The sequence below is a fragment of the Mobula birostris genome, chromosome 25, assembly GCF_030028105.1.
Source record: "Mobula birostris isolate sMobBir1 chromosome 25, sMobBir1.hap1, whole genome shotgun sequence".
Taxonomy (NCBI): Eukaryota; Metazoa; Chordata; class Chondrichthyes; order Myliobatiformes; family Myliobatidae; genus Mobula; species Mobula birostris.
This window is the reverse complement of record NC_092394.1, coordinates 13866839-13893295: the sequence shown is the minus strand read 5'-3', so window position 1 is coordinate 13893295 and position 26457 is coordinate 13866839. Positions and strand designations below refer to the sequence as shown.

General features: G+C 39.2%; 1 protein-coding gene across 3 annotated transcripts in view; it reads right to left on the bottom strand.

Annotated features, from left to right (window-relative positions):
• nlk2 (nemo-like kinase, type 2) overlaps positions 1-26457 on the bottom strand; it is a 176522-nt gene that overhangs the window by 30699 nt on the left and 119366 nt on the right. For all 3 annotated transcript variants that reach the window (XR_011883145.1, XM_072243366.1, XM_072243367.1), the window contains exon 7: positions 23794-23895. Coding sequence is in view for 2 of the 3 variants with exons in the window: in XM_072243366.1 (XP_072099467.1) it covers positions 23794-23895 (102 nt within the window). In the remaining variant the exon portion in view is untranslated. The remainder of the gene's footprint in view (positions 1-23793; positions 23896-26457) is intronic.

Genomic DNA, 26457 nt, shown 5'->3' with positions numbered 1-26457 from the left:
AAGCAGTGAAAGGAGTTTCATTTTTACTCCCAGATGTTTTTTGGCATCCTTAAGTCTGAATGCTTGAATCCACAGTGAGCAAAACAGTTTTGAATTATCTTACTTATTTCTTGCCAATTATCAGTGACAAAAATCACTACTTTTTGAATAACAATTGAAGTTTGTTAATTGGAGGTGAAGCAAAGTTAATATAGTGCTAAACGGCGACTCTTTTGCTTGCGTCTTTGGAAACAGCTCTACTTCTATCTTTATTTTTCCCTTTCAGGGTTCTTTTGAAGACCTTGACCTGGAGTTATAGGCTGACTTCAGTTCTTTGCGGGAATAGGACACGTTCTTGGGGTTTTGGGACTGGCCGTTGTTCGGCACGCCAAGGGTTCAGCCTGACTGTCTGGTTTCAATTTGGAAGCCTAAGATCTCGGGGCTCTGGAGACGGGCGGATCGAGGGTCGGTGTCATGGCAGAAAACCCGAGTGTCATCGGGGGAGTCGGAAAATCTACTGCTGTGTGCCCAAAGACCCGAGATCTTTGGGAACAGAACTCAGAAAAGGCGACATTACGGACTTTTAACATCGTAAACCAGCGAGTTGATTGTTATGTCTCCCTGCTTGCTGGGAAAAGCAGAGATACCTCCTTCTCCCTTAATTAGGGGCAGGGAGAGAGAGAACTTGTGGTATGTCGAATACTGGGTGAAATGCGAAGACTTTGGGGTAACAGCAAGTCTGTGTTTTTGTTATTGCACTGCTCACGCTTGAGTGCTTGGTGTGGGCGCTGATGCTTTTTTGCTGGTGGGGGGAGGGGGGATTGTTGCTTGCTGCCGCTTACGCTTGGGAGGGAGGGGAACCGGGGGGGGGCTTTGGGGTTCTTACGTTTAACTGTCGTTCATTCTTTGGGGCACGCCTCTGTTTTCATGGATGTTTGTGAAGAAAAAGCATTTCTGGATGTATATTGTATACATTTCTCTGACATTAAATTGGACCTTTGAACCTTTTAAAAATGGTGCGTACAAGCGCACATGACTGATGCTAGTTAGAAACTGTTTGGGAACAGTCTCTTGTCCTAATTAAACTGCATGGTGTCCCAAATAAATGGCTGCCCTGATTAATTGATGGCCCAATTAACCGGAATACACTGTAATCTCCATTTGCCTGGATGAGTGTAGATCAAACAACGCAAGTTCAATACCAAGGCAAAGCACCCTACCTGACTTGTACCTCATCCACTCTAATTATTCATTCACTCCAATAGTGTACACATAACCAGCACAATTTTACAAAACCCACAGCAGCTGCTCATCAAGGGCAATTAGACAACATCGCCCAAACCCAAGTACTCCATCACCAGAAGGCAGATAGCAGGTCACAGAAGCAAGTTCTCCTCCAAAACATTTTCCATTCTGACTTGGAATTAATTTGTTGTTTATGGGTCTAAATCCTTGATTACCCTACACAAAGCCATCAGCTGTCCAAGGATGGAGGTCCTCTCTACTTTCTCAAGGCTATTTAGATAGAAACAACAAATGCTGCACTTGCCAGGAATTTGCACTTCATATAAATGACCAATAAAAAATAAGGGACTAACTTGTGAAAAGACTGAACATTTTAACTACTATGACCACTTAATTGAAGTTATATTTGGTATGCGTTGATATTGGAACTGAAAAGAATCATCTATATGATTCTATTTGCAGGGTTATTTCAGAACTTTGTGCATATACTGCATAGCCAGCAGCACTATTCCTTCAGCTTGTTCAATCCTGGACAGAGATAAGTCAAGTTATCTTTTAAAGTGACAGCTTTCACTGAATGTTGGCGTTGTACTCTTTACAGGCATTCCCATATTATAGCCATTTGGGTTACAGAAATTTGCCCTTTACAAATCTGCAAATTGACAAATCACTATCCAAAATTTTAATGGAGAATTTATGTAGGAAAACAAAGTAAACAAATCAATAAAATTTTCCCCACAACTTGTGTTACCTGATGAATCTGCAGATGCTGTGTTTTGTTGCGATACTGAACGTTTTTTAGGAATGTAACTGCCCCAGAACATGAGGGATGCCTGTACAATTCATCAGTTTTACAATGCTATAGCATTGTACAACCTGTTATGCCAAACATTTCAAGTACAAGGCAGTTCCCTGGTTACCCAAGGTTTGTTCCTGGGGACAATGTGTAAACCAGCTTCTCCACAGATCAGAAATATCTATTTTCTAAGCTATCCATATTGCATTGCTCTGCATACTTGCTATAATTCTTTTATTTCACTGAATATTCACCCTAACACTACCTATAATTAAATTAATGGAATATATACTGTATCCAGTTGTTAACAAATGCCACAAAACATTACTATCTAGAAAAATGTTTTAAAAATGTATGAGAGAATTTATATAAAGAGGGATTCCCTTACGTCAGGACGTCGTAACTTAGGGGCACATATATAAGAAATGTTGGTAAAAAACATTGGGTGTGATTAGTACAACACCAATATTTTAATTCTTTATAGAATACATACATTTTTAACAGCATTAATAGTTTTGTGGCAGAATATGCAAATTAGTAATTTTTAATCTAATACTAAAATTAGCTTAAATAGCATTCACATAACCAGAATAAATCACTTTACTAATGAAATGGAAGATAAAATCTGCAATCTTACAAGTGTTTAAATCAGCAAATTATTTATTGGTTGTGCAGGAACCAAACAGTAAAAGGCCATTCAGAGTATCAAACTTGTTCCTTCAGCAGTCTGAGTTAATAAATACGCCAAAATATTTAAAAGCCTCACCACCATATTCTAAAATAACCTCTGCAGAATGAGAAGCTATACAAAAGTATCATTTCTCTCTGTGTTCAAAATGGATGATAACTGGCTGCCAGTGAAGATTGGGTTTGTCAATGGTCATATGAGGGCAGTTGTTATTTTCATTTCCACAAGCAAGGATACTGCCCTTTTTTAACAGCCTTAATAAACAGAATGGTATAATGAAGTGCTAATAGAAGATGTGCAATGCAGGAATTCTGAAATAACAAGTTTCTCAGAGAAAAAGATGACTTGCTGCAAAAAATAGTCCATAAAGTGGTTTGTCATTTGTATCAAAACATTAATTACCTATACAAAGTCACAGAATTATGCAGTCACACAGTAAGAAAACAGGCCCTTTGTCTCACCATGTTTCTGCATTGTCAAGCACTCATTTATACCATCCTACACTAAAGTTGTTTTATTCTCCTCATTTTATCAAAGACAAGAAATGCTACCTGATGCGCCAGGAACAACAATTAACCTATCGATTTGCGTGTCTTTTGGATGATAGGAAAAATTGAACTCCTGGTGGAAAGCCATATAAAGAACACAGGGACAATGCTAGAGGTCAAGATAAAATTTGAGTCACTCAAGCTTTGAGGCAGCAATTCTACATGGTAGTGTAGTGGTTAGCGCAACCCTTCACAGGGTCAATTCTGCCGCTGTCTGTAAGGAGTTTATACATTCTTCCCATGACTGCAAGGGTTTCCTCTGGGTGCTCTGGTTTCCTCCCACATTCCAAAGATCTACAGGTTCTGGGCATGCTACCTTGTATCCGGAAGGATGGTGACACTCGTAGGCTGCCCCCAGCATATCCTCAGACTGTGTCAGTCATTAAAGCAAAAGACACATTTATCTGTATGTTTCGATGTACATGTGACAAATAAATCTAAACTTCCAGTATTCACTGGTTATTCTACCCTATAATCAATTAAGTGCTCAAATCTTTCACAAGTTTTATTAATATTGGAAAAGCTGGCAATAAAAGCTGCAAATGAAAGTTTATCTCCTCACAATCAAATTCAAGTTCAATGTCATTCAACTGTATACACGTATACCACCAAACAATATTTCTCCAGACCAAGGTGCAAAACAAAGTAATATCACCACAAATAAACTCTCCTCGGGCCTTCAAAGACTAAGGTCTTGCTCCAAGTAAAACTGGAATTTGTTTTTAAACAAAGTAAGAGAGTGGAAACCTGATGGGATGAGGACTAACCAATTAGGAGGGACAGATTACAGGGGTATAAATACCACTGGACTAGACTTACCAGGCATCATCCCTGAAGATGGCACAGTTTGTCATTGAAACATCGGTTATAATCACTACTTGTACCTAGCTTGAAGCCTGAGAAGAGTTTATTCATCATATATGCTGGGGAATCACTAGATCCTTTTTTAATATCACCACAAATACATTAACAAATAATGAGGCTCATTTATGTCACAAGTTAAAAAGTAAACTGTATAATGCTACTGGTGCTTCATGTGTGATGATACCTGGGTGGTGGCAGGGTGTTCAGTAGTCTCATGGCTTGGGGAAAAAAGCTGTTTCCCATCCTAATGCTACATTCAGCCAGATGGTAAGGGGTCAAAGATATTGTGGAACGGTCGAGAAAGATCATTGACAATGCTAAGAGTCCTATGCGCAGAGTTGTCCTGATAAATATGTTGGATGGGTGGAAGAGACAACCTGCTAAAGAAAAATGACCTTACCTTTAGAAATTGCCTTTAAATCTCTTAAAAGGTACAAGTGATAACTAGATAACTGGACTATTGTTCAACCAAGAACAGATTAAATACTCTCCCACACGACCACTCACCAGTCCTCCATGACATCTATGGTGTTCCAGAACAACCACTTTCAGTATTTTTAAAAAGTCAAAGCAGCTTTGCATTCAAAGATCATCTTCAAAGACCCACAGTAGTGTGAGTGACAGGACTGATACAGAAAGACAAACTAAGGATAAATTGAAAACCTTCAGGGCTAATTTACTAATAGAAGCAGTTCTCCACAGCTAAACAGGCCCTTATATGTATTTCCATGCTAAGGTTTAAGATCTATTAAAAAAACATTCAAGGTCTTCTGGGACAGATTTCCCAGTTACTGATTTAACCTAGCAGTTGGACTAAGTGGCCTATTTCATACAGACTTGTACACACAGATCTTTATTTAAACTACTCCAGCCTGCCAGCCTAGTCATCATATGGGAACCCAAGCATGGGAGAATGAACCCTGGGCGCCCTTCCAAGACTATGGTCAACACACTCCTAGAAGACAGCGGCGCGGCTAATGTAGATGAACTGAACAAACTGATGAAGGAGAGGGAGAAGTGGAGAGTCCATCATCATGCCCAACGCCAGCCCCCTAGGCCTGAGTCGACGTAGTAGTAGTAGTGTTTATTCAACAAACAATTTTTAGTAAAGATTCAAGCTATGAAAGTTGTCATAACAGCAGAACATCCTGATGCTGTAGAATGCTAACTACCTTGCTGCTATTTATGAAAACAATCATTGTCCAATAAACAGTTGTCTAAACTAACTTTCTTAATCTAGGATATTTTTTCAATAAAAATGAGATACAGAATAAATGGTTTCCACTCAGCAATAATCTTTTCTGCACATGTGAAATATTGTTCCATTTGCATTAAGCTCATCATACTCATTCCATTAGCACTACATTAGCCATCAATATATAAATTCACACAATTGTCTTTTAGTATTAAAATTAACAGTTGCTAAATCATATACATTACATTAATACAAACAAATGATCACAAGTTCAAAGTCCAAGTGACTTTGGGACCCACTCTTTTGAAAATATTTGTATTGTGGAAACTATGTTTTTCATACTTAAAACTGAATGAGAAAACTACATGCATGAATTCTTCAGAGGTAAAGATTGTTCTCTTATTAATTGTATGAGACAATGTATTTTATTTGTTCAATAGCCCTAACTGGCACTGCATATAAACAGGAAAGCTTGCAAAACAAACTTGACATGTGTTGATGAATTACTTGAGATTATAGCTCTTAATCGCTCTCAAAAGGAAAACCTTACCAACCCTTCATGAAAATAAAACTCTTAAATTCTCATCATCCTAGTACCTCCTTATACTCTCAATTATACTGCCATTCTGTAATTCAGAGCTGGGATTAAACATGCATACACCACTATATGGCATCACCCAAACCAAACTGCTTCTAAAGAAAATAATATGGAAATAATTACAATGAATTACATTAATCAATACTCAAGTTAGCAATTAGCCATACAGCACTGAAACAGGCCCTTTGGCCCACTGATTATGTGCTGAGGGTCATACACCCAATTACACTAATCCCATTCTCCCCACATTCCCATCAACTCTCCTAGGTTCTTGTATTACTCCCGCGTCATTTACTTCTATATTACAGCTAGAACTGATTTAGTCCCAATTGTCCAATAAGGATGCACTGATACATTGCTCTTGTAGCTTACATCACAAACTATATAATGAGCATTTATAAATAATTCAGTTGTAGAACATGTGTAATATCCTCCTTCAGAACATGTGGCTTCCAATGTGGTTGGAACTCTCACGTCTTCAACTTTTTATCCATCCCCCCATTCAGTTAGCACAGATACAGAATTCCCTTGGTTGTCACCTTTCACCCTACCTGCCTTTGCATCCAGCACATCTTCTGTCAATTTAGCTAGCTGCAATTGGTTTCTACCACAAGTCAAATCTTCTTCTCCTTATTCCCTTCTGCAGAGACCACTCAATTTAGTGACTCCCTGGTTTGCTCTTTGCTATCCATCCACCTCACCCCAACCCCTGGCATTTCCCTCTGCAATAGGAGGTACAACACCTGTCCCTACACTTCTTACCTCACCACAAGCTAATGAGCCAAAAAGTACTCAGGTGAAAGTCCTGAGGCTTGCTGAAGGGTTTTGGCCCGAAACATCGACTGTACTTCGATGCTGCCTGACCTGCTGAGTTCCTCCAGCATTTTATGTGTGTTTCTTTTTTGTGTGCCATACTCTGCCAGAGCCTCGGCAACCACTTTTTTTTTTCATGTGGTTGTCTTGGAGGAAAGATTCTGAGAGTGGTCCCCCACGTCCTTCTCACAGCACAATTGTGTTTTTCTTTTTACGAGGCCGAGTTGCGAGCTTGACACTCAACCGGCACGAATGGAAAGTGTGCACGGGAGCGGCCCGACTGGATTCAAACTCGGGAACCTTCGGTCCGGAGTCCTGTGCTGATGTGAGCCGGCATTGTGTGAGTTACTCAAAGATTCACATGCAACTCCTCCAACATTTACCTATTGCATTCAATGTTCTCAATATGGCCTCTTCTACACAAGTGAGACCAAGCACTTATGTTAGGTGACGAGAGATTCTGCAGATGCTGGAAATCTTGACAACTCACATTCAGGCTGAGATCCTTCATCAGGACTAGAAAAGACGGGAGCAGAAGCCAAAATAAGAAGGTGGGGGAGGAGGAAGGGTATGAACTGGCAAGTGATATTAGACCAAGTGAGGAGAAGATGGGTGATTGGGGGAGTGGGGAGGGGGTGATGAAGTAAGAAGCTGGAAGGGGATAGGTGCAAGAGATAAAAGTTTGAAGGAGAAACCTAATAGGAGATACAGTGGACCATAGAATAATGGGAGAAAATGGCGGCATGACGACAGCGCGCGATGCCACTTCGGTGATGATGTCTGTTATCTGTCAAGTAGGGGACCGTGCACAATCCTGATTTGATGGAGACAGACATAAGAGTACAGCGGAACATCTGGAAAACTTCTGAAATGTCTGCTTTGCTACCGCTGCTACTGTGTGGTAACCAGAATCTCTGGAGCTGAAGGCCTCGAAATCCTCGGCTTTGCGTGCTTCAGCAGCCAGGGAGAGGTCGAAGGCGCTCGGGAGGCTGTATCGGAGAGGCTGCTCGGAAGTTCGAAGTTTTCGGACGGATGGACTCAGGGTCGGCTGGGGTTGGCTGCTCCCAAGGTATTGGCAAGTTGACAGTGCCTGGAGGTTTATGGCAGGGAGTTTCTCCCTTTTGCCGCCTGCTATCAGGGACTTCGGAGTCGATCGACTCGGGACTTTGAGACTTTTTTTTTTACTGTGCCTATGGACTGTTCTTCATTAAATTATGCACTGCTATAACTATATATTATAATTATGTGGTTTTGTCAGTGTTAGTCTTTGGTCTGTCTTGTTTTCTGTGATATCACTCTGGAGAAACATTGCATCATTTCTTAATACATGTATGCATTTCTAAATGACAATAAAAGTGGACTGAGTGTTCTCATAATCTAAATCTAAAAGGGAAGATGGTGGGGAACCAAGGGAAGGTCATTTGGCTGGCCAAAAAGGGTTGAGAATGCCACCGAATGGGACACTGGGGGAAAGGGGGGGGGCGGGAAACAAGGGGAAACAATTATCAGAATTTAGAGAAATCAATGTTCATGTAGTCAGGTTGGGGACTACTCAAACAGAATATAAGGTGCTGTTCTCCCAACCTGAGTAACCGTTTTATGTGACTTCTACACTCTGCCCACAATGGCCACCCCATTCTCCTTGTTGCATGCCATTTCTAGTTTCCTTTTCATTCCCACATGCCAGTCTTCTGTCTTCTTCACTGTGGGTAGTGAAGTCAAATGTAAACTAGAATAACAGTACCATATTTCTTTCTTGGTAGTTCACAGCCCAATGGTATCAATATTGAATTTTTCATCTTCCAATAACCTATACTCCTTGTGCTCTTTTCTCTCCCTGTTTCCCCACCCACCCGAAGACGATTCCGTTCCACAGTCTATCATCTTCTGGTTCTCCTATCCCCTCCCCCAACTCATTGTTTGTCCTCATCCCTCGGTCATCTAATCCCACTTATCACTGTCCATACCAAATTCCAGCAGCCACAGCTTTTTATTTCTGCTTAATGCCTTCCAGAATGTCTCTATCATTCCTCCCCTACCAGTTCCATTTGCACCTCTTTTTCCTCTTTCTTTGTCTTTACTATCACCCACCAGCCATCTCCCAACTCCACCCCTTCTCTTTCCAGAATTATTTGCCTATCAGCTCCCGCCTCATCTGCTTCTATTTAGCACCTACCAGCCTCTGCACACCCCTTACTTCCACCCACACATACAAGCCATTTCCACTCTATACTGTACTGATAATAGTCCCAAGATCTGAAATGTTGACCATCTCTGCTCCATAGTTGCTGCTCAACCTGCTCAGCTCTATGCTCCTGTAATAGCATAGACTAGAAACTTTGTCACATGGTGTGAGCAGAATTATCTGCAGCTTAATGTGAAAAAGACTAAGGAGCTGGTGGTAGACCTGAGGACAGCTAAGGTACCGGTGACCCCTGTTTCCATCCAGGGGGTTAGTGTGGACATGGTGGAGGACTACAAATACCTGGGGATACGAATTGACAATAAACTGGACTGGTTTAAGAACACTGAGGCTGTCTACAAGAAGGGTCAGAGCCGTCTCTATTTCCTGAGGAGACTGAGGTCCTTTAACATCTGCCAGACGATGCTGAGGATGTTCTACGAGTCTGTGGTGGCCAGTGCTATCATGTTTGCTGTTGTGTGCTGGGGCAGCAGGCTGAGAGTAGCAGACACCAACAGAATCAACAAACTCATTCCTAAGGCCAGTGATGTCGTGGGGATGGAACTGAACTCTCTCACGGTGGTGTCTGAAAAGAGGATGCTGCCTAAGTTCCATGCCATCTTGGTCAATGTCTCCCATCCACTACATAATGTACTGGGTGGGCACAGGAGTACATTCAGCCAGAGACTCATTCCACCGAGATGCAGCACAGAGCGTCATAGGAAGTCATTCCTGCCTGTGGCCATCAAACTTTACAACTCCTCCCTTGGAGGGTCAGACACCCTGAGCTAATAGGCTGGTCCTGGTCTTATTTCATAATTTACTGGCAAATTTACATATTACTATTTAACTATTTATGGTTCTATTACTATTTATTATTTATGGTGCAACTGTAACGAAAACCAATTTCCCCGGGATCAATAAAGTATGACTATGACTATGACTAATTGCAACCTTGTGTCTCCTTTTATTCAGTGTTTGATAGCAAAATTTGCTGAGTCCAGGACTGCTGATTGCACTACTAATAAGAATAGAAGCAAATTCAAAATGAATATAGATTTGCTGCTGCCAGGGGCTTGGAAAACAATACATGCAATCAACTACAAAGACCTGAGAACATAACCAAGTCCTCTGATCTTGCTGGTTTTGGGTAAATCATGCCAAGTTCACTTTTGGATCATAAACAGTTGAGAACCTGTGTCTTTTATAATAAATCTCTTAAACAGAAATAAAGCATCTTTAAATACTCATGCATCATTAAAATATGCAGAAAGGTTCTTAGTTTTAAAAGTTCCTCCCCGTGAACAGTGAAAGCCTAGACTACTGCTGAATCTACATGCTCCAATTTAAGGTACAAGCAATTAAGCTGGATTTATTGAACAAACTTAAATTCCAACCTCAAGAATTAAGATCTGTGCAATTGTTAAATAATGAAATTATAGAGATGAAGGCTCATGGCCCAAAATGTCAGTGCATCTTGTGCATTTTCAATCTGGATTTTCAACATCTGCAGAATCTCTTGTGCATTATAGAGATGCAACATAATCACAATCCCATCCTATAATCACAGTGTCTTGTGATGCCATGGCTCAAGAGGCATCATGATTTTACAAACTTTGATTATATATCTAAAATAACCTTATTCCACATGATATTGGATTTTCAAACAAAAAGGAAGTGCCAGACTATTTTTTCATTTGTATTCCCTTAAGTGCAGTCACTATTGAATACATTGAGGCAATCACTTGCAGTGACTGTGAATGCAAATATTTTTTCAACAGACAAGGCTCAAACCATTACAGGGGGCTGGGTGTATGTGGCACTGAGTTACGAGTAGTTACTACATCTCTTTGTAGCAAATTGTTGACAAGCTTATGATTCAGTGTATTTCTGTTCTAATTAGTTCATGTATTTTCTACATTTTATTTAAAAATCATAAGCATGATTTTTATTTCAGAAACAAACATCCAATTCATCTGAAATTTAAGATGCTATCTTCTCGTTCTTATTCATGTTCTCATTCCTTGCTGCAACTTCAGTATTTCTATTCAAACATTAGGCTGACAGTACACAATTGTTTAATGCATTGCTTCAAACTTATCAAGTGTGCCTCAAGATACTACAGATTCAACACATTAGATCATCTTTTTTCCTCATACAGATACATTTCCCATCACTGCTGGGTAAAGATTTTAAAGATCAAAAGAAATCCAAAACCTAATTCATAGCTTCCAGCCCTTGTACAATATTGATTTGAAGTTGTGCTGTTCTTCCTTTTATATCAGTGATGCTCTAAGGCTTAGATGAATTTAGATAGTGGCTGCAAGAACACTCATTACTAAATCAAACATGATTTTGCATAGCTGAGACAAAATTGAAATCTCAAAAGCAATATATAATCACACAGCTTGCATCTATCCAGTACAATGAAGAATGTAACCTTATACTTGACAGCGCCAGATATGCACGAGCATTTCTCTATAGTTAATTGTAGTAAAATTTAAAAATTAACAGAAGTGTTGTATGTACTGAACTATCACTACAAAACAAACATCTTAAATCAGGACTAGTAAAGGGTCTCGACCCAAACCTTGACTGTTTATTCATTTCCATAGAGGCTGCCTGACTTGCTGAGTTCCTCCAGCATTTTGTGTATGTACTCTGGATTTCCAGCATCTTCCAGAATCTCTTGTTTTCATCTTTTCCCCTCCCATGTTTAGAAATGAACATTTAAAACTACCAAAAACTAAATAAATACTCTCCAGAAAGTTTGGACTATATATGCTAATATCCGAATATTCCTTGTAAATAAATCTTAACTTTTATTCTCATATAACAGTGGTGGTATGTTGAGACTGACCTATACTTTTATACTTTATACTTTATTGTCGCCAATTGATACCAGACGTACAATCATCATAGCGATATTTGATTCTGCGATATTTGCGATATCTGAGAACAACATCAATGGTTGCCAGTTTTTAAGACCATTTTGTTTCTTCCAACTGGCCTAGCAAAGGGTGTGATCTATCCTAGTATGAGATGGCAGCACCCTCAGAAGGGTCTTATAACCAGTGAGGCACTGCTTCCAGCTCTACTGGCAATCAAAGCAATTTCTGAAATTTAACGTTTGTAAATATAGTTTGCTATTCAAATATTCAAAGACACTTGGGAACTCTTAAAAACAAAATTTAAAATTAAAACACTACACATTTAAAATAGTTACAGTACATACATATAAAGTCAGTTTTCGCGGTCGACATTTCTTTCGTTTGATTTCAATAAAGCAGCTGAAACTGCTAGGCTCTGCACAGATTGCCAGCCTGAGAGTTAGGAAGTTTATTGCCCCTTTGGAAGCACTTTTTATGGAGTTCACTGACACAGCACAGCACTACCATCACTAGCTTGAGGACTGGCACCAGGGAGGAGAACTGCCCCATTATGTGCACATCAATATTGTTGGCACAAAAGCAGATTCTCCAAAGGGCATCAAAAATTAAATCACAGATCTGGAAGTACTAATTTTACTAAAATACAATAGGCTTGTGTAGAGGTTACATGATGACCTTCATAAAAGTGGCTAATGCACTTCAGAAAAGTGACACCACTCTACACTTTGCAGCCAAAACATAAAGTACAGTATAACTTGTTATGTCACAACTTTTATTCAAGGTTAACAGCAAATACAGGAAATTGACACAGTTTTACAGAGAACACTATCTACAGTTTTACAGTTAAAACAATCAACAATGGTACAATCTACTTTCATACCAATAATGAATAAGGTACCAATTCTGCAAATTACATGTAATTTTCAATCTAAACTGGCACTTCAGCATCAGACTTTAATTTTGCTATTAATTCTTGGGAGCGAACCTTGTCAATTCATTTCTGAAGGCCAGGATGTGCAATTTCAATCCGTTTCATTTGCCAAGTCCACCCTGATTTTCTACAAAATTGCTCCATAGGCTTAACATTTCATAATCTTAAATTACTTAAATAAAATTTCCTGTTTACTGCATACTAAATAACAATGAAAATAATAAAATATGTCACACTGAATTGAAAGGAATTGATTTTATTACTTACATCTTTCATATACATGAATTAAAATCTTTACATTACATCTCTGTCTATATATGCAATGTGCAATTATAGCAATTTATAATAAATATTATGAACAACAGGATAGTCAAGATAACATAGAAATACAGTTGCGTCAGCATGAATTAAGCAGTCTGATGGCCTGGTGGAAGAAGCTGTCCTGGAGCCTGTTGGTCCTGGTTTTTATGCTGCAGTCTCATTTCCCAGATGGTAGCAGCTGGAACAGTTTGTGGTTGGGGTGACTCAGGTCTCCAATGAATCCTTCGGGCCCCTTCTACACACCCGTCTTTGTAAATGTCTTGAATAGTGGGAAGTTCACATCTATAGATGCGCTGGGCTGTCCACACCATTCTCTGCAGAGCCCTGTGATCGAGGGAAGTACAGTTTCCATACCAGGCAGTGATGCAGCCAGTCAGGATGCTCCCAATTGTGCCCCTATAATGTTCTTAGAATTTGGCGGGGGGGGGGGGGGCCATACCAGACTTCTTCAACCATCTGAGGTGAAAGAGGCACCGCTGTGCCTTTTTCACCACACAGCCAGTATGTACAGACCACATGAGATCCTCGGCAATGTTTATGCCAAGGAACTTAAAGCTGTTCACCCAGATCCATTGATGTCTATAGGGGTTAGCCTGTCTCCATTCCTCCTGTAGTCCACAACCAGCTCCTTTGTTTTTGCGACATTGAAGGAGTTGTTTCCTTGACACCACTGTGTCAGGGTGATGACTTCCTCTCTGTAGATTGCCTCATTATTTATTTGAGATTAGGCCAATCAGTATAGTGTCATCAGTAAATTTAATTAGCAGATTGGAGCTGTGGGTGGTAACACAGTCATGGGTACACAGAGAGTGAAGGAAGGGGCTTAGTACCTAGCCCCGAGGAGCTCCTGTGTTCAGGGTCAGAGGGGCGGAAGCCCACTCTTACCACCTGCTGGCAATCTGACAGGAAATCCAGGATCCAGCTACACAAGGCATGGTGAAGGCCAAGGTCTCTGAGCTTCTTGTCGAGCCCGGAGGGAATTATGGTGTTGAATGCTGAACTGTAGTCCAACAACAGCATTCTCACATAAGCATCCCTCTTCTCCAGATGTGTAAGGACTGTGTGTAGAGCTGTGTCTATTGCATCGTCTGTTGATTGGTTGTGTCAGTAGGTGAACTGTAGGGGCCCAGTGTGGGTGGTATCATGCTGCAGATGTAGTCCTTGACCAGCCTCTCAAAGCATTTGCTTAATATTGAGGTGAGTTCGACAGAATGCCAGTTGTTCAGACATGTTACCTTGGTTTTTTTTTTAGGAACAGGGACAGAGGTAGATGTTTTGAAGCAGGTGGGCACTCTACACTGGGAGAGGGAGAGATTAAAAATGTCTGTAAACACACCTGCCAGTTGTGCCACGCACATCCTGAGTACTCACTGCAAACAAGTGTTCCCAATTTTTTTAATGCCTCGGACCAGTATCATTAAGCAAGGGGTCCATGGACTCAAGGTTGGGACCCCTGATTGCAAAGAATGTCTAACAGCACTGATTTCTAAGAATCCAAGAATGGCTAAGAATGGCTTTCCGCAACTACGTGTCCAAAATTACCTCACCAAAAGTTTTCTAACCATCAATATCATATCAGCCACAATGTGAAATATAATAAAGCACTTATTTTCTGTTTGTAATCTGGAAAATCAAATTATTCCTGTATAAGTTCAAATGGTTAAATTAAATGAAGCCATGAAACTTCATGGTGAGCCCAACCAGCAGTAGAGTATGACAACACCAATTAAAGTTCAGAACTAAATGTTAAAATCCTTTGCATGATAATGCTGGAAAATTACACTGTGGAGATGTTAAAAAAAACCAAAAGAATTTAACACAAAATCTGCTATTTCGTATAAAAAGAGAGCCCCATAAAAAATAGGATAAGTGATTCAGCACAACTAAGATTTTCGAATGCTACTTACTGAAACCTACATGCATAAATATAGCTAATTTTTTTGACATGCTGTTAAAAGCCCATGATAATCCTTGGATAATGAGTAAATGGCATTATCCGGTACTTGTCAGTTGCAGAGGTCACAGGGTAATTAAGACTGAAGCTCTAAGACTGGAGAAAAACAAACTGGAACTTGTTTTGATGAACAAAAGTTTGCCAGTTTAGGCAGAAATACAGCCAAAACAAAGATGAGGATTCTGCTGCAAAGAGACAAAACTGTACCAAGACACTGAACAATTATTAAACTCAATGGCTATATAACAGTAGATTACACACCACCTAACTCAATACAGTGGAAAGAAAGCTATTTCTGGATCAGAATGTTACATGCTTGCTACAGTTCAAAAATATTACAACATCACAGTACATTAAGTTATTGAAGTATTTAGTATCATAGTCATAGAACACTGCAGCACAGAAACAGGCCCTTCAGCCCATCTAGTCCATGCCAAACTATTATTCTGCCTAGTCCCATCAATCTGCACCCAGATCATAACCCTCCAGACCTCTCCCATCCATGAATGAACCCAAATTTCTCAGAAATCTACCATATTAAGTAGCTTTAATTACAAGTGCCAAATCTTAAAATTCATAGATAGTTCAATATTTTCCTGAGAGCATGTTTCCAATTCAACTCAGAAACACCATCATGCTTCAGAGCACGGCAATCTTATTAAACATGCACCCTGTTTTTGGTGGAGCTAAGTGATGGGACTTGGGTTCTGACACCACTTAACTACAGATATTCATAAGACCATAAGATATAGGAGCAGAAGGCGGCCATTCGGCTCATTGAGTCTGCTCCGCCATTCAATCATGGGCTGATCCAACTCTTCCAGTCATCCCCACTCCCCTGCCTTCTCCCAATACCCTTTGATGTCTTGGCTAATCAAGAACCTATCAATCTCTGCCTTAAATGCACCCAATGACTTGCCCTCCACAGCCACTCGTGGCAACAAATTCCACAGATCTGCCACCCTCTGACTAAAGTAATTTCTCCGCGTCTCTGTTCTAAATGGATGTCCTTCAATCCTGAAGTTGTGCCCTCTTGTCCTAGACTCCCCTACCATGGGAAATAACTTTGCCATATCTAATCTGTACAGGCCTTTTAACATTCTATGTTTCTATGAGATCCCCTCTCAGTCTCCTGAACTCCAGGGAATACAGCCCAAGAGCTGCCAAATGTTCCTCATACGGTAACCATTTCCTTCCTGGAATCATTCTCGTGAATCTTCTCTGAACCCTCTCCAATGTCAGTATATCCTTTCTAAAATAAGGAGCCCGAAACTGCACACAATACTGCAAGCGTGGTCTCACGAGTGCCTCAACACCACATCCCTGCTCTTATATTCTATACCTCTAGAAATGAATGCCAACATTGCATTCACCTTCTTCACCACTGACTCAACCTGGAGGTTAACCTTTATGAGTATCCTGCACAAGGACTCTCAAGTCCCTTTGCATCTCTGCATTTTTAATTCTCTCCCCATCTAAATAATAGTCTGCCCGTTTATTTCTTCCACCAAAGTGCATGACCATACACTTTCCAACATTGTATTTCATTTGTCACTTCTTTGCCCCTTCCCCTAAACTAACCAAGTCTCTCTGCAGGCTCTCTGTTTCCTCAACACTACTCGCTCTTCCACCTATCTTCGTATCATCGGCAATTTTAGCCACAAGTCCATTAATCCCATAGTCCAAATCATTGACATACATCGTAAAAAGCAGCAGTCCCAACATCAACTCCTGTAGAACTCCACTGGTAACCGGCAGCCAGTCAGAATAGGATCTCTTTATTCCCACTCTCTGTTTTCTGCTAATCAGCTAATGTTCCACCCGAGGTATTCAAATTGAGGTACAAGGAAAGTACAAAGCTGCAACATTGTTATCAATCTGACGAATAAACATTCAATTGTATAACTGTTCAAAAATTTGTTCCATTCTCCTTTCTATGTTCCTACACTTGCAGAATCCAACACAATGGAACAGACAATTACATTTGTTTGCTGGCACATCAGATAAATGAATATTTTATGTATTGGGTGCTGAACATGTGAAGCCCACCTACTCCCACTCTCTGGCTTCTCTAGCTAAGCCAACATTGAATCCAGCTGCTTCATCCTGAATGCCAAGTGATTCAACCTCCTGGATCAGCCCCTCATCCTTTGTCAAAGGCCTTGACGAAATCCATGTAGACAACATCTACCACCTTCCCTTCAACTTCCCTGGTAACCTCCTCGAAAAACTCAAAGATTGGTTAGATATGACCTGGCACACACAAAGCTAATGTAGACTATCAGGCCCTATTTATCCAAATACTTCTATATCCTGTCCCTTGTCAAAACCTTCCATTAATTTACTCACTACTGGTGACAGGATCAACAGCCTATTATTTCCAGGCTTGTTCTGAAGAGATTTTCTGAAATAATGTAACATTAGTATCCTCTAGTCCTCTGGGACCTTACCTATGGTTAAGGACACTTTAAGTATCTCCAACAGGGCTCCTACAATTTTTGCATTAGCTTCCAACAAAGTCTGAGGGGGCATCTCATCAGGCCCTGACACTCTAGTTTATCCACCCTAATCCACCTCAAAACAGCAAGCATATTCCCTTCTGTAACGTGGATATTGTCCATGACCTTATTCTTTTTCCACAGTTCTACAGACTGTCTCCCGAGTAAATATAGACACAAATAATTTATTTAAGATCTATCCCACCTCATTCAGCTCCATGCATAGATAACCATGCTGTCCTTCAAGAGGAACAATTTTGTCCCTCGCCATCTTTTTGTTCTTAATAGAGCTATAGAAGCTTTAGGAATCTTTCACCTTGTCTGTCAGAGCACCCTCATGTTCTTTTATCCCTCGTGATTCTCTCAAGTGTTCTTTTGCATTCCTTATACTTCTCAAGAGCCTCATTTGATCCTAACTGCCTATACCTGATGTGCACTTTTTTTTATTACCAGGGCTTCAATATCCCTTGAAAACCATGATTACCTAACCTTGTTAACTTTGCCTTTTATTCTTAATCTTAACCCAAAGACCGGTTCAAATTTTCATCATAATTATCTTGAAACTAATAGAATTATAATCAAAAGTCTTCCCCTAAACTCATTTCTGTCACCTGTCCAGTCTCATTCTCTAAGATGAGATCCAGTATCACACTCTTGTTGGGACCTCTGCATATTGATTAAGGAAACATTCCTGAACACATTTAACAAACTCTATCCTACACAGCCCTTCACCAGTATAGGAGTCTCAGTCAATATGTGGAAAATTAAAAATCATTTACCATCACAGCCTATTTCCGGCAACTGTCTGGTATCGCTCTATAAATTTGCTCCTCTAAATCCTGCAGACTATTGGAAGGTCTATAATATAATCTCAATAATGTGGTCATCACTTTCTTATTCTTCAACTCCATCTAAATTGCCGTAGTAGATGAACCCTGTAGCATGTCCTGCTATGAGATTTTCATTGAGTAATGCCACTCCTGCCCCCTATCAAGTCTAAAATAAGTTGCCGGTACTGACCCTCCTGCAACCAAGTGTCACTAATGGCTACAAAATTATAATTCCATGCTGATCCATGATCTAAGTTCATCTGTGTTACGTACAATATTCCTCGAATTGAAATTGGCCCAACTCAGAACACTAGTCCCACCAAGCTCAACTTTTGCTTGTAGTCTTTAACATCTACTTTCCCCACAGCCACTCGTGCTACCCTGGCAATCTGGTTCTCAAACAAATCTAGTTTGAGACCACAGTTAGTGTGGATCAATAATAATATCTCTTCCTTGCTGTCAGTCGCAGGTGCACCTCAAGGATACCACTATCTCAGCACCACTGCTCTTCCCTCTTAACACTCATAACCGTGGCTAGGCAAGCTCAACTGTTGTTGGCAAAAGATGATGAGGAGGCATACAGGAGTGAGATTAATTGACTAATTGAGTGGTGTTGCAACAACAACCTCATACTCAACATCAATAAGACCAAGGAATTGATGGGACTTCAGGAAGGGGAAGTTGGGAGAACACACAACATTCCTGATTGAGGGTTCCGCAGTGTAAAGGATGAGCAGCTTCAAGTTCTTGGGCATCAACATCTCAGATAATCTATCCTGGGCTCAACACATTAATGCAATCACAGAAAAAGGCATGTCAGATGCTCCACCCCATTTGGTATGTCAAAGATCAAATTTCTAAAGGTGTACCGTGGAAAGTATTCTGACTGGTTGTATCATAGCCTAGTATGAAGCTTCAATGCACAGGTTCACAAGAGGCTACAGAGGATAGTCCACTCAGCAAGTTCGATCATGGGCACAACCCTCCCCACCATCAAGGACATTAAGAGGTGGTGCCTCAAGGACACGGCATCCATCATTAGAGACCCTTACCATAAGGGACATATCCTCTTCATATAACTACCATCAGAGAAGAGACAAAGGAGCTTGAAGACCTATACTCAATGTTTTATGAACAGTTTCTTCCCCCACTATCAGATTTCTGAATAGTCATAGTCATACTTTATTGATCCCGGGGGAAATTGGTTTTCGTTACGGTTGCACCATAAATAATTAAATAGTAATAAAACCATAAATAGTTAAATAGTAATATGCAAATTATGCCAGGAAATAAGTCCAGGACCAGCCTATTGGCTCAGGGTGTCTGACTTTCCAAGGGAGGAGTTGTAAAGTTTGATGGATCCATGAAAACTACGGATGTGGAGGTACAATAGTCAATTCAGCAAAATATTTAAGTTCATTTTTCTCAAATTTTCCTACAACTTCGTTCCTTTATATTTTCATTTGGTCCTTCTGTTTATTAAACCTATCGAAAAAAATCACAAGCCTTTAATGGGAGGGGCAACTTTCAAACATTTAAGTCATAACAATCATAATGTTGTCATCAGAAGCTCCAAATGAAGTCATTTCCTACATGAGGCTAAAAAATTACAAGTTTCACTTTATTCCTTATAGCTATAATTAAAATGCAAAATAAAAATGGACACTAATGAATATTAAAATTAATTCTTTACTGATTAAATACCAATTTCTTAAACCACTTGATAAAATTTTAGAAAGCAGTTATTTCATTTTTTGAAGCACTTGTAATAAAACCTTTGCCATTCAAGAGCAGTTCAATGAAATTGGTAACTTTGAAATTAGATGAGATGAATTTGTAAACCAACAATTCATGCCACCTCTTTGCAATTGTACTTATGTGCAGACAGTGGTATACCACACAATAAATAGGCAACCAACTGCTGAGATATGTTCTGGCAGGCAGAATTAATTTGTTAAGCAGCTGAATGAAAATATCTATATAGTAACCTTGAAGTTGCTCAGGCACTAAAGGAACAGAGCAGCCAAAAATCAATGCCTTTCTATGTCCCTTCAGGAACAATGTTTCATCAAGCTTCAGATTAGCAAATAGCTATGCAGGTATTTTAAACTTTTGCAGAGAAGGCATATTTAAAGTCAAAATGCACTTTGGAAAGAGTACTGCCTATAACACTTCAAATGCAATTGACAATATCTCCAGTGTTCTTTGGAGATCCAGAAAAGCACAAAATAGCTGCTGAAAGAACTCAGCAAATCAAGCAGCATCAATGGAAGGAAATCCATTTTCCTCCACAGGCTGCCTAACTCATTGAGTTCCTCCAGCAGCTTGCTATTACCCTATATTTACTAGCATTTGCAGTCTCTCATCTTCCCTCTGGAGAATCTTGTACTGTATTAGTGTTTTTTTGTTATGCCACTTTTGAGAAACAATTCTGCACATTTTAATACATCATTATACAAAATAAACTAATGGAGACTTGTCCAACTTGCTCATTCATTTTTATACTGCTTTAGTCTATTTTAAGATATCCCAATATCCATTACTATGTCTAGAATATGGAGTGCTTTTCTAAAGATAGTCTGCATCTCACAATGACATATACAAATACATAAAAGTCAGTCTAGTGACCTTCAATGGCACTATAAATCAAGATAAATTGGGAACTACAAAATATTAGACAATTATGGGCTTCATTTGATCATTGCTCCCTTTCTAGTCATGATCAATAAAGGTTTTTGAGAAGGTTAAGGAAATGATTAACCAATTTTAAGGAGATAAAACAAAAGAAAGAATGGTCTTAAAAGAAGCATTTAAAGTCTTTCCAAAGAACAATATTCAAATAAACATGATCCACATTAAGTAAAACTTCCCACAGTTTAATTCTCTAATTTGCTGCTCTGAAAACATCTCAGAAAATGGCAGATAATTGACTATTATTGCAAGACATGAATTAATAAAATCAAACAAAGCATTCACTAGTCATTTGAAAAACAACCGAAATTTCCTTCAGAATTAATAATGTCCTTTATTCAAGTTTATTGGTAAAGTTGATTTAAGAGCATAAGGCATAGGAGCAGAATTAGGTCAACTGGCCCATCGAGTCTGCTGCACCATTCCAGTTTGGATGATTTATAATCCCTCTCAACCACATTCTCCTGCCTTCTCCCTGTAACCTTTGTTGCCTAACTAATAAAGAACCTATAAACTTCCACTTTAAATATACGCAATGACTTGGCCTCCATAGCTGTCTGTGGCAATGAATTCTGCAGATTCACTACCTGCTGGCTAAAGATGTTTCTCATCAGTTCTAAAGCAGGGGTGTCCTTGCAATCCAAGGCTGTGACCTCTGGTACTACACTCACCCACTATAGGAAACATCTTCTCCACATCCACTCACAAACAAGAGAAAATCTGCAGATGCTGGAAATTCAACCAACACAAACAAAATGCTGGAGCAACTCAGCAGGTCAGGCAGCATCTTTGGAAAAGAGTACAGTCAACATTTTGGGCCAAGACCCTTCATCAGGACTGCAGAAAAAAAGATGAGAGTAAGAGGTGGGAGGAGGGGTGAAGTAAGAGCTGGAAAGTTGATTGGTGAAATAGATACAGGGCTGGAGAAGGGGGAACCTGATAGGAGAAGACAGAAAGTCATGGAAGAAAGGAAAAGGGGAGGAGAGCCAGAGGTAGGTGATAGGCAAGTAAGATAAGGTGAGAGGGAAATGGGAATGGAAAATGGTGAGGTGGGGGAGGCTTTACTGGAAGTTTGAGAAATCAATGTTTATGCCATCAGGTTGGAGGCTACACAGACAGAATACAAGGTGTTGCTCCCCCACCCTGAGTGTGGCCTCATCGCGACAGTAAAGGAGGCCATAGAGTGACATGTCGTCCACTGTCTCAGTCTTTCAACGTTCAATAGGTTTTAATTAGATTCCCCCTACTCCTTTTCTTCTAAACTCCAATCAGTACTGGCCCAGAGCCATTAATCACTCCTTATCAATTAATCCCCAGATGACTCTTGTGAACCTTCCCTGGACCCTCACCAATGCCAGCGCATCTTAGGTTAGGGCTCAAAACTACTACAATACTCCAAGTATGGTCTGACCAATGTCTTGAAGCCTATTATATTTTTCTACATTTATATTATCTAAAATTTGCTTGCTAAAAACTCCCATAAAATTTCAAATAGATTTTGTTTCAATCAGTGACACTGTGCAAGTATGTATATTATTGAACAAAGGCAAACTGTGCTGCAGTGGCCTAGATTTTGCAATAAAGATCTGGCTTAGGTAAACTGGACAGCAATTTTTTAGAATCTAAATATGCACAGCTAAATACAAAAATTAGAAAATTGCTGCCCCAGATTTCCTGTTGTTTCAGAAGCTGAGCTAAAATTGGTCATCGAGAAATCTGGCAATAAAATGCATAAATTTAATCACCAGATAGCCATTAAACACAACAGAAACAGTTAAGACTTCTTCATTCAAGTGCATAATTTTTAAAAAAAATATTTAGGCTTAGATTCCTATCAAACTGTCTCTGGTGCCAAAAATCAACTCAAATGTAGAAGCTCATTTCTTCAAAACAGCTTGGAGGTTTTTAAGAGAAATTTTTTTTCTTTGTCACATTCCTCCAGCCCACTTTTATTCCTCATTTTGCTTTCTGCATTGAATATGGAGTAAACGATTATTCACACTCACTGATTCACATATTTCCATAGTAAGGTTTCCTCAAGAAACCTTTTGCTTCCTATTTTTAATAATATCACTGATCTGGATTAAAGGGAATAGTACTGTTTTGACTTTGTACTTACCACAGCTTCTAGGCTGAAACCCCATAGAACATCTATGGGCAAGGTAAAGTGTAATGAGCAAAGAACAAACTTCTGGAGGAACTCAGCAGGTCAGGCAGCATCTGTGGAGGCAAAGGGACGATATTTCAGGTCGCAGGGTCTTGACCCTAAATGTTAACCATCTCTCTGCCTCCATAGATCCTGCCTGGCCCATTGATTTTCTCCAGTTTGTTTTTTGTTCCAAATTCCAATATCTGCAGTCTCCTGTTTTCATTTTATTACTCTATTGTAGAGTGCAATAATTTGATAGTGATCCTGACAAATACAAAATCTGCACTGGACATTTACCTTAATTGTTAAGTAACCTATTGACACATCTTCACTCCCAGATAATTTGACTTCTTGAATGAGATCCTGCAGGAACTATTAATGATTTAGGAATTCATATGTACAGGTAGGAATAAAGGAGGAAATTGATATTTTAAAGTAATATTGTAGTTATAAACAGATATTTCAACAGGTTTCCAAAGTATGATCCTTTACAGAAATATAATTTGGCATAACACCAAAAAATTGTTTACATATTCAACTCAAACATCTTGATTACTCTTTTGATCAGAAAATGCTGTTACAGGCAAAAACTTGTTAGAAAATCTAAGATAAAATCTTACCTGTTTATGAGGACCCCTGAGTATGTGAGCCTTGGCACCCTCACAAGCTGTTCGCATGGCTTCTAATGATGGAGTTCCCAACAGATCTGTGATTAAGTCCAACTGCCATTAGATAAATAATTCATTGTTTAGGTTAATCAAACTATTTGAAAATTTTCCATTGTTAAAATAAATTATGACAAAAATCACACATCAATTCAATATAGCAAAGTGATTTTTTTAATGCAGCAATTCACTTTAAAATTTTGATTGAGCAGAAACTAATTCATTTGCACTTAAGCTGAATTAAAATTATAGGCAATATCTAAACTATGAAAAATCACAACCATGGCATTTTTATTTTAAAATTGCAATGATTTTAAATGAGCTTTATGAATTTGCAATCAAAACCAAGAACGTTGCTTCTTGTATATCAGTGATCTTATTGCTAACAAAGGGTGATTTCAAACAGGGCCCTGAAAGGTATTCTCAATATTAAGAAAAAGAGAACATATACAATGGAGAGCTTTTGGAAAAAGGATTGAATTGTATTTTGTTCCATGCTACAAAATCCAGAAGATGAACCAAGGAATGTGATTTATTTTCAGTTGTTGAAAAAGAAATCAGATTGCAAATTGATCTACTATGGTTTTGTATATTTCTTCCTAAATACATTTGGTCCAATCACCCATGCCAGATGATTACAGCAAATACTTAACTCTGGTAGAATGCACAATAATTGGATAGGTACATAAAATACTACACATATAAATATTTGCCTTATTACAGATATTATTTTATAGGAGCACATTATTCAATAGTAAAGACATTTTTTAAACTACCACCAAATTTCGTTAATACAGTGCCTATAAAAAAAGTATTCAACCCCCTTGGAAGTTTTCTTGTTTATTGTTTTACAACATTCAATCACAGTAGATTTAATTTGGCTTTTTTGACACTGATCAACAGAAAAAGACTTTTTCGTGTCAAAGTGAAAACAGATCTCTACAAATATAAAACAAAATAATTGATTGTTTAAGTATTTACCCCCCCTTTAAACTGACACACTAAATCATCACTGGTGCAGCCAATTAGTTTCAAAAGTCACATGATTAGTTAAATGGCAATGGTCTGTGTGCAGTCAAGGTGTTTCAATGATTGTAGTAAAAGTACACCTGCATCTGGAAGGTCCAACTGCTGGTGAGTCAATATCCTGCAAAAACTACATCATAAAGTCAAAAGAACATTCCAAGCAACTCTTTGAAAAGTATATTGAAAAGGACAAGTCAGGAGATGGATACAAGAAAATTTCCAAGTCAATGAATATCCCTTAGAGTACAGTTAATCATCAAGAAATGGAAAGAATATGGCCTATCCGTAAAATCTGCCTAGGGCAGGCCGTGCTCAAAACCCAAGTGACCGTGCAAGAAGGGGATAGTGAGGGAGGCCACCAAGAAACCTATGACAACTCTAGAGGAGTTAGAAGCTTCGGTGGCTGAGATGGGAGAGACTACACATACAACAACTGTTGCCCAGGTGCTTCATCAGTCGCAGCTTTATGGGAGAGTGGCAAAAAGAAAACCACTGTTGAAAGGAACTCTCATGAAATATCTGCTAGAATTTGCCAGAAGGCATGTGGGAGACTCTGAAGTCAATTGGAAAAAAGTTCAATGATCTGATGAAACCAAAATTGAGCTTTTTGGCCATCAGACTAAACGCTATGTTTGGCATAAGCTAAACACCACACATCAACATAAACACACCGTCCCTACTGTGAAGCATGGTGGTGGCTGCATCATGCTGTGGAAATGCTTCACTGCAACAGGCCCTGGAAGGCTTGTGAAGCCAGAGGGTAATATGAATGCAGCAAAATACAGGGAAATCCTGGAGGAGAACCTGACGAAGTCTGCTAGAGAACTGGAACTTAGGAGATTTATTTTCCAGCAAGACAATGACCCCAAGCATAAAGCCAAAGCTACATATGAATGGCTTAAAAAACAACAAAGTTAGTGTTCTGGAGTGGCCAAGTCAGAGTTCAGACCTAACTTCAGAATTTGAGGCTGGACTTGAAAAGGTTTGTTCACTCATGATCCCCATGCAATATGACAGAGCTTGAACAGTTTTGTAAAGAAGAATGGAGAAAACTTGCAGTGTACAGGTGTACAAAGCTGATAGAGACCGATCCACACAGACTCAGAGCTACTAAATACTGATTTGAAGGGGATGAGTAATTATGCAATCAATTATTGTGTTTAATAATTGTGGTAAATTTAGACCAATTTGTTTTCACTTTGACATGAGTCTCTTCTGTAAATCAAAGTCAAAAAATACAAATTAAATCCACCGATTCAATGTTGTAAAAAACATGAAAACTTTCGGGGTGGGGGGGAATACTTTTTATAAACACTGTTTATTTAGATATATCTAGATCTTACATGACTTTTTTTGCAGAAATTATTTTGCAGAAATCCTGATTTAAATACTTAAACCATTGCATCCTCAGTTAGCCTTGATACTATAAATGTTAATGATTTACAATTAATTTCATTTCCCCATTTTCCAACAAAAAAATTAAGGCAACCTACAAATCCAGTGTCATTTTATACATCACTGCCTTAATTTTTCTAAAACTGTATTTGAAAAAGCAAAAACTTTTAATTCTGCCCTGAGGCAGCACTTAATAAA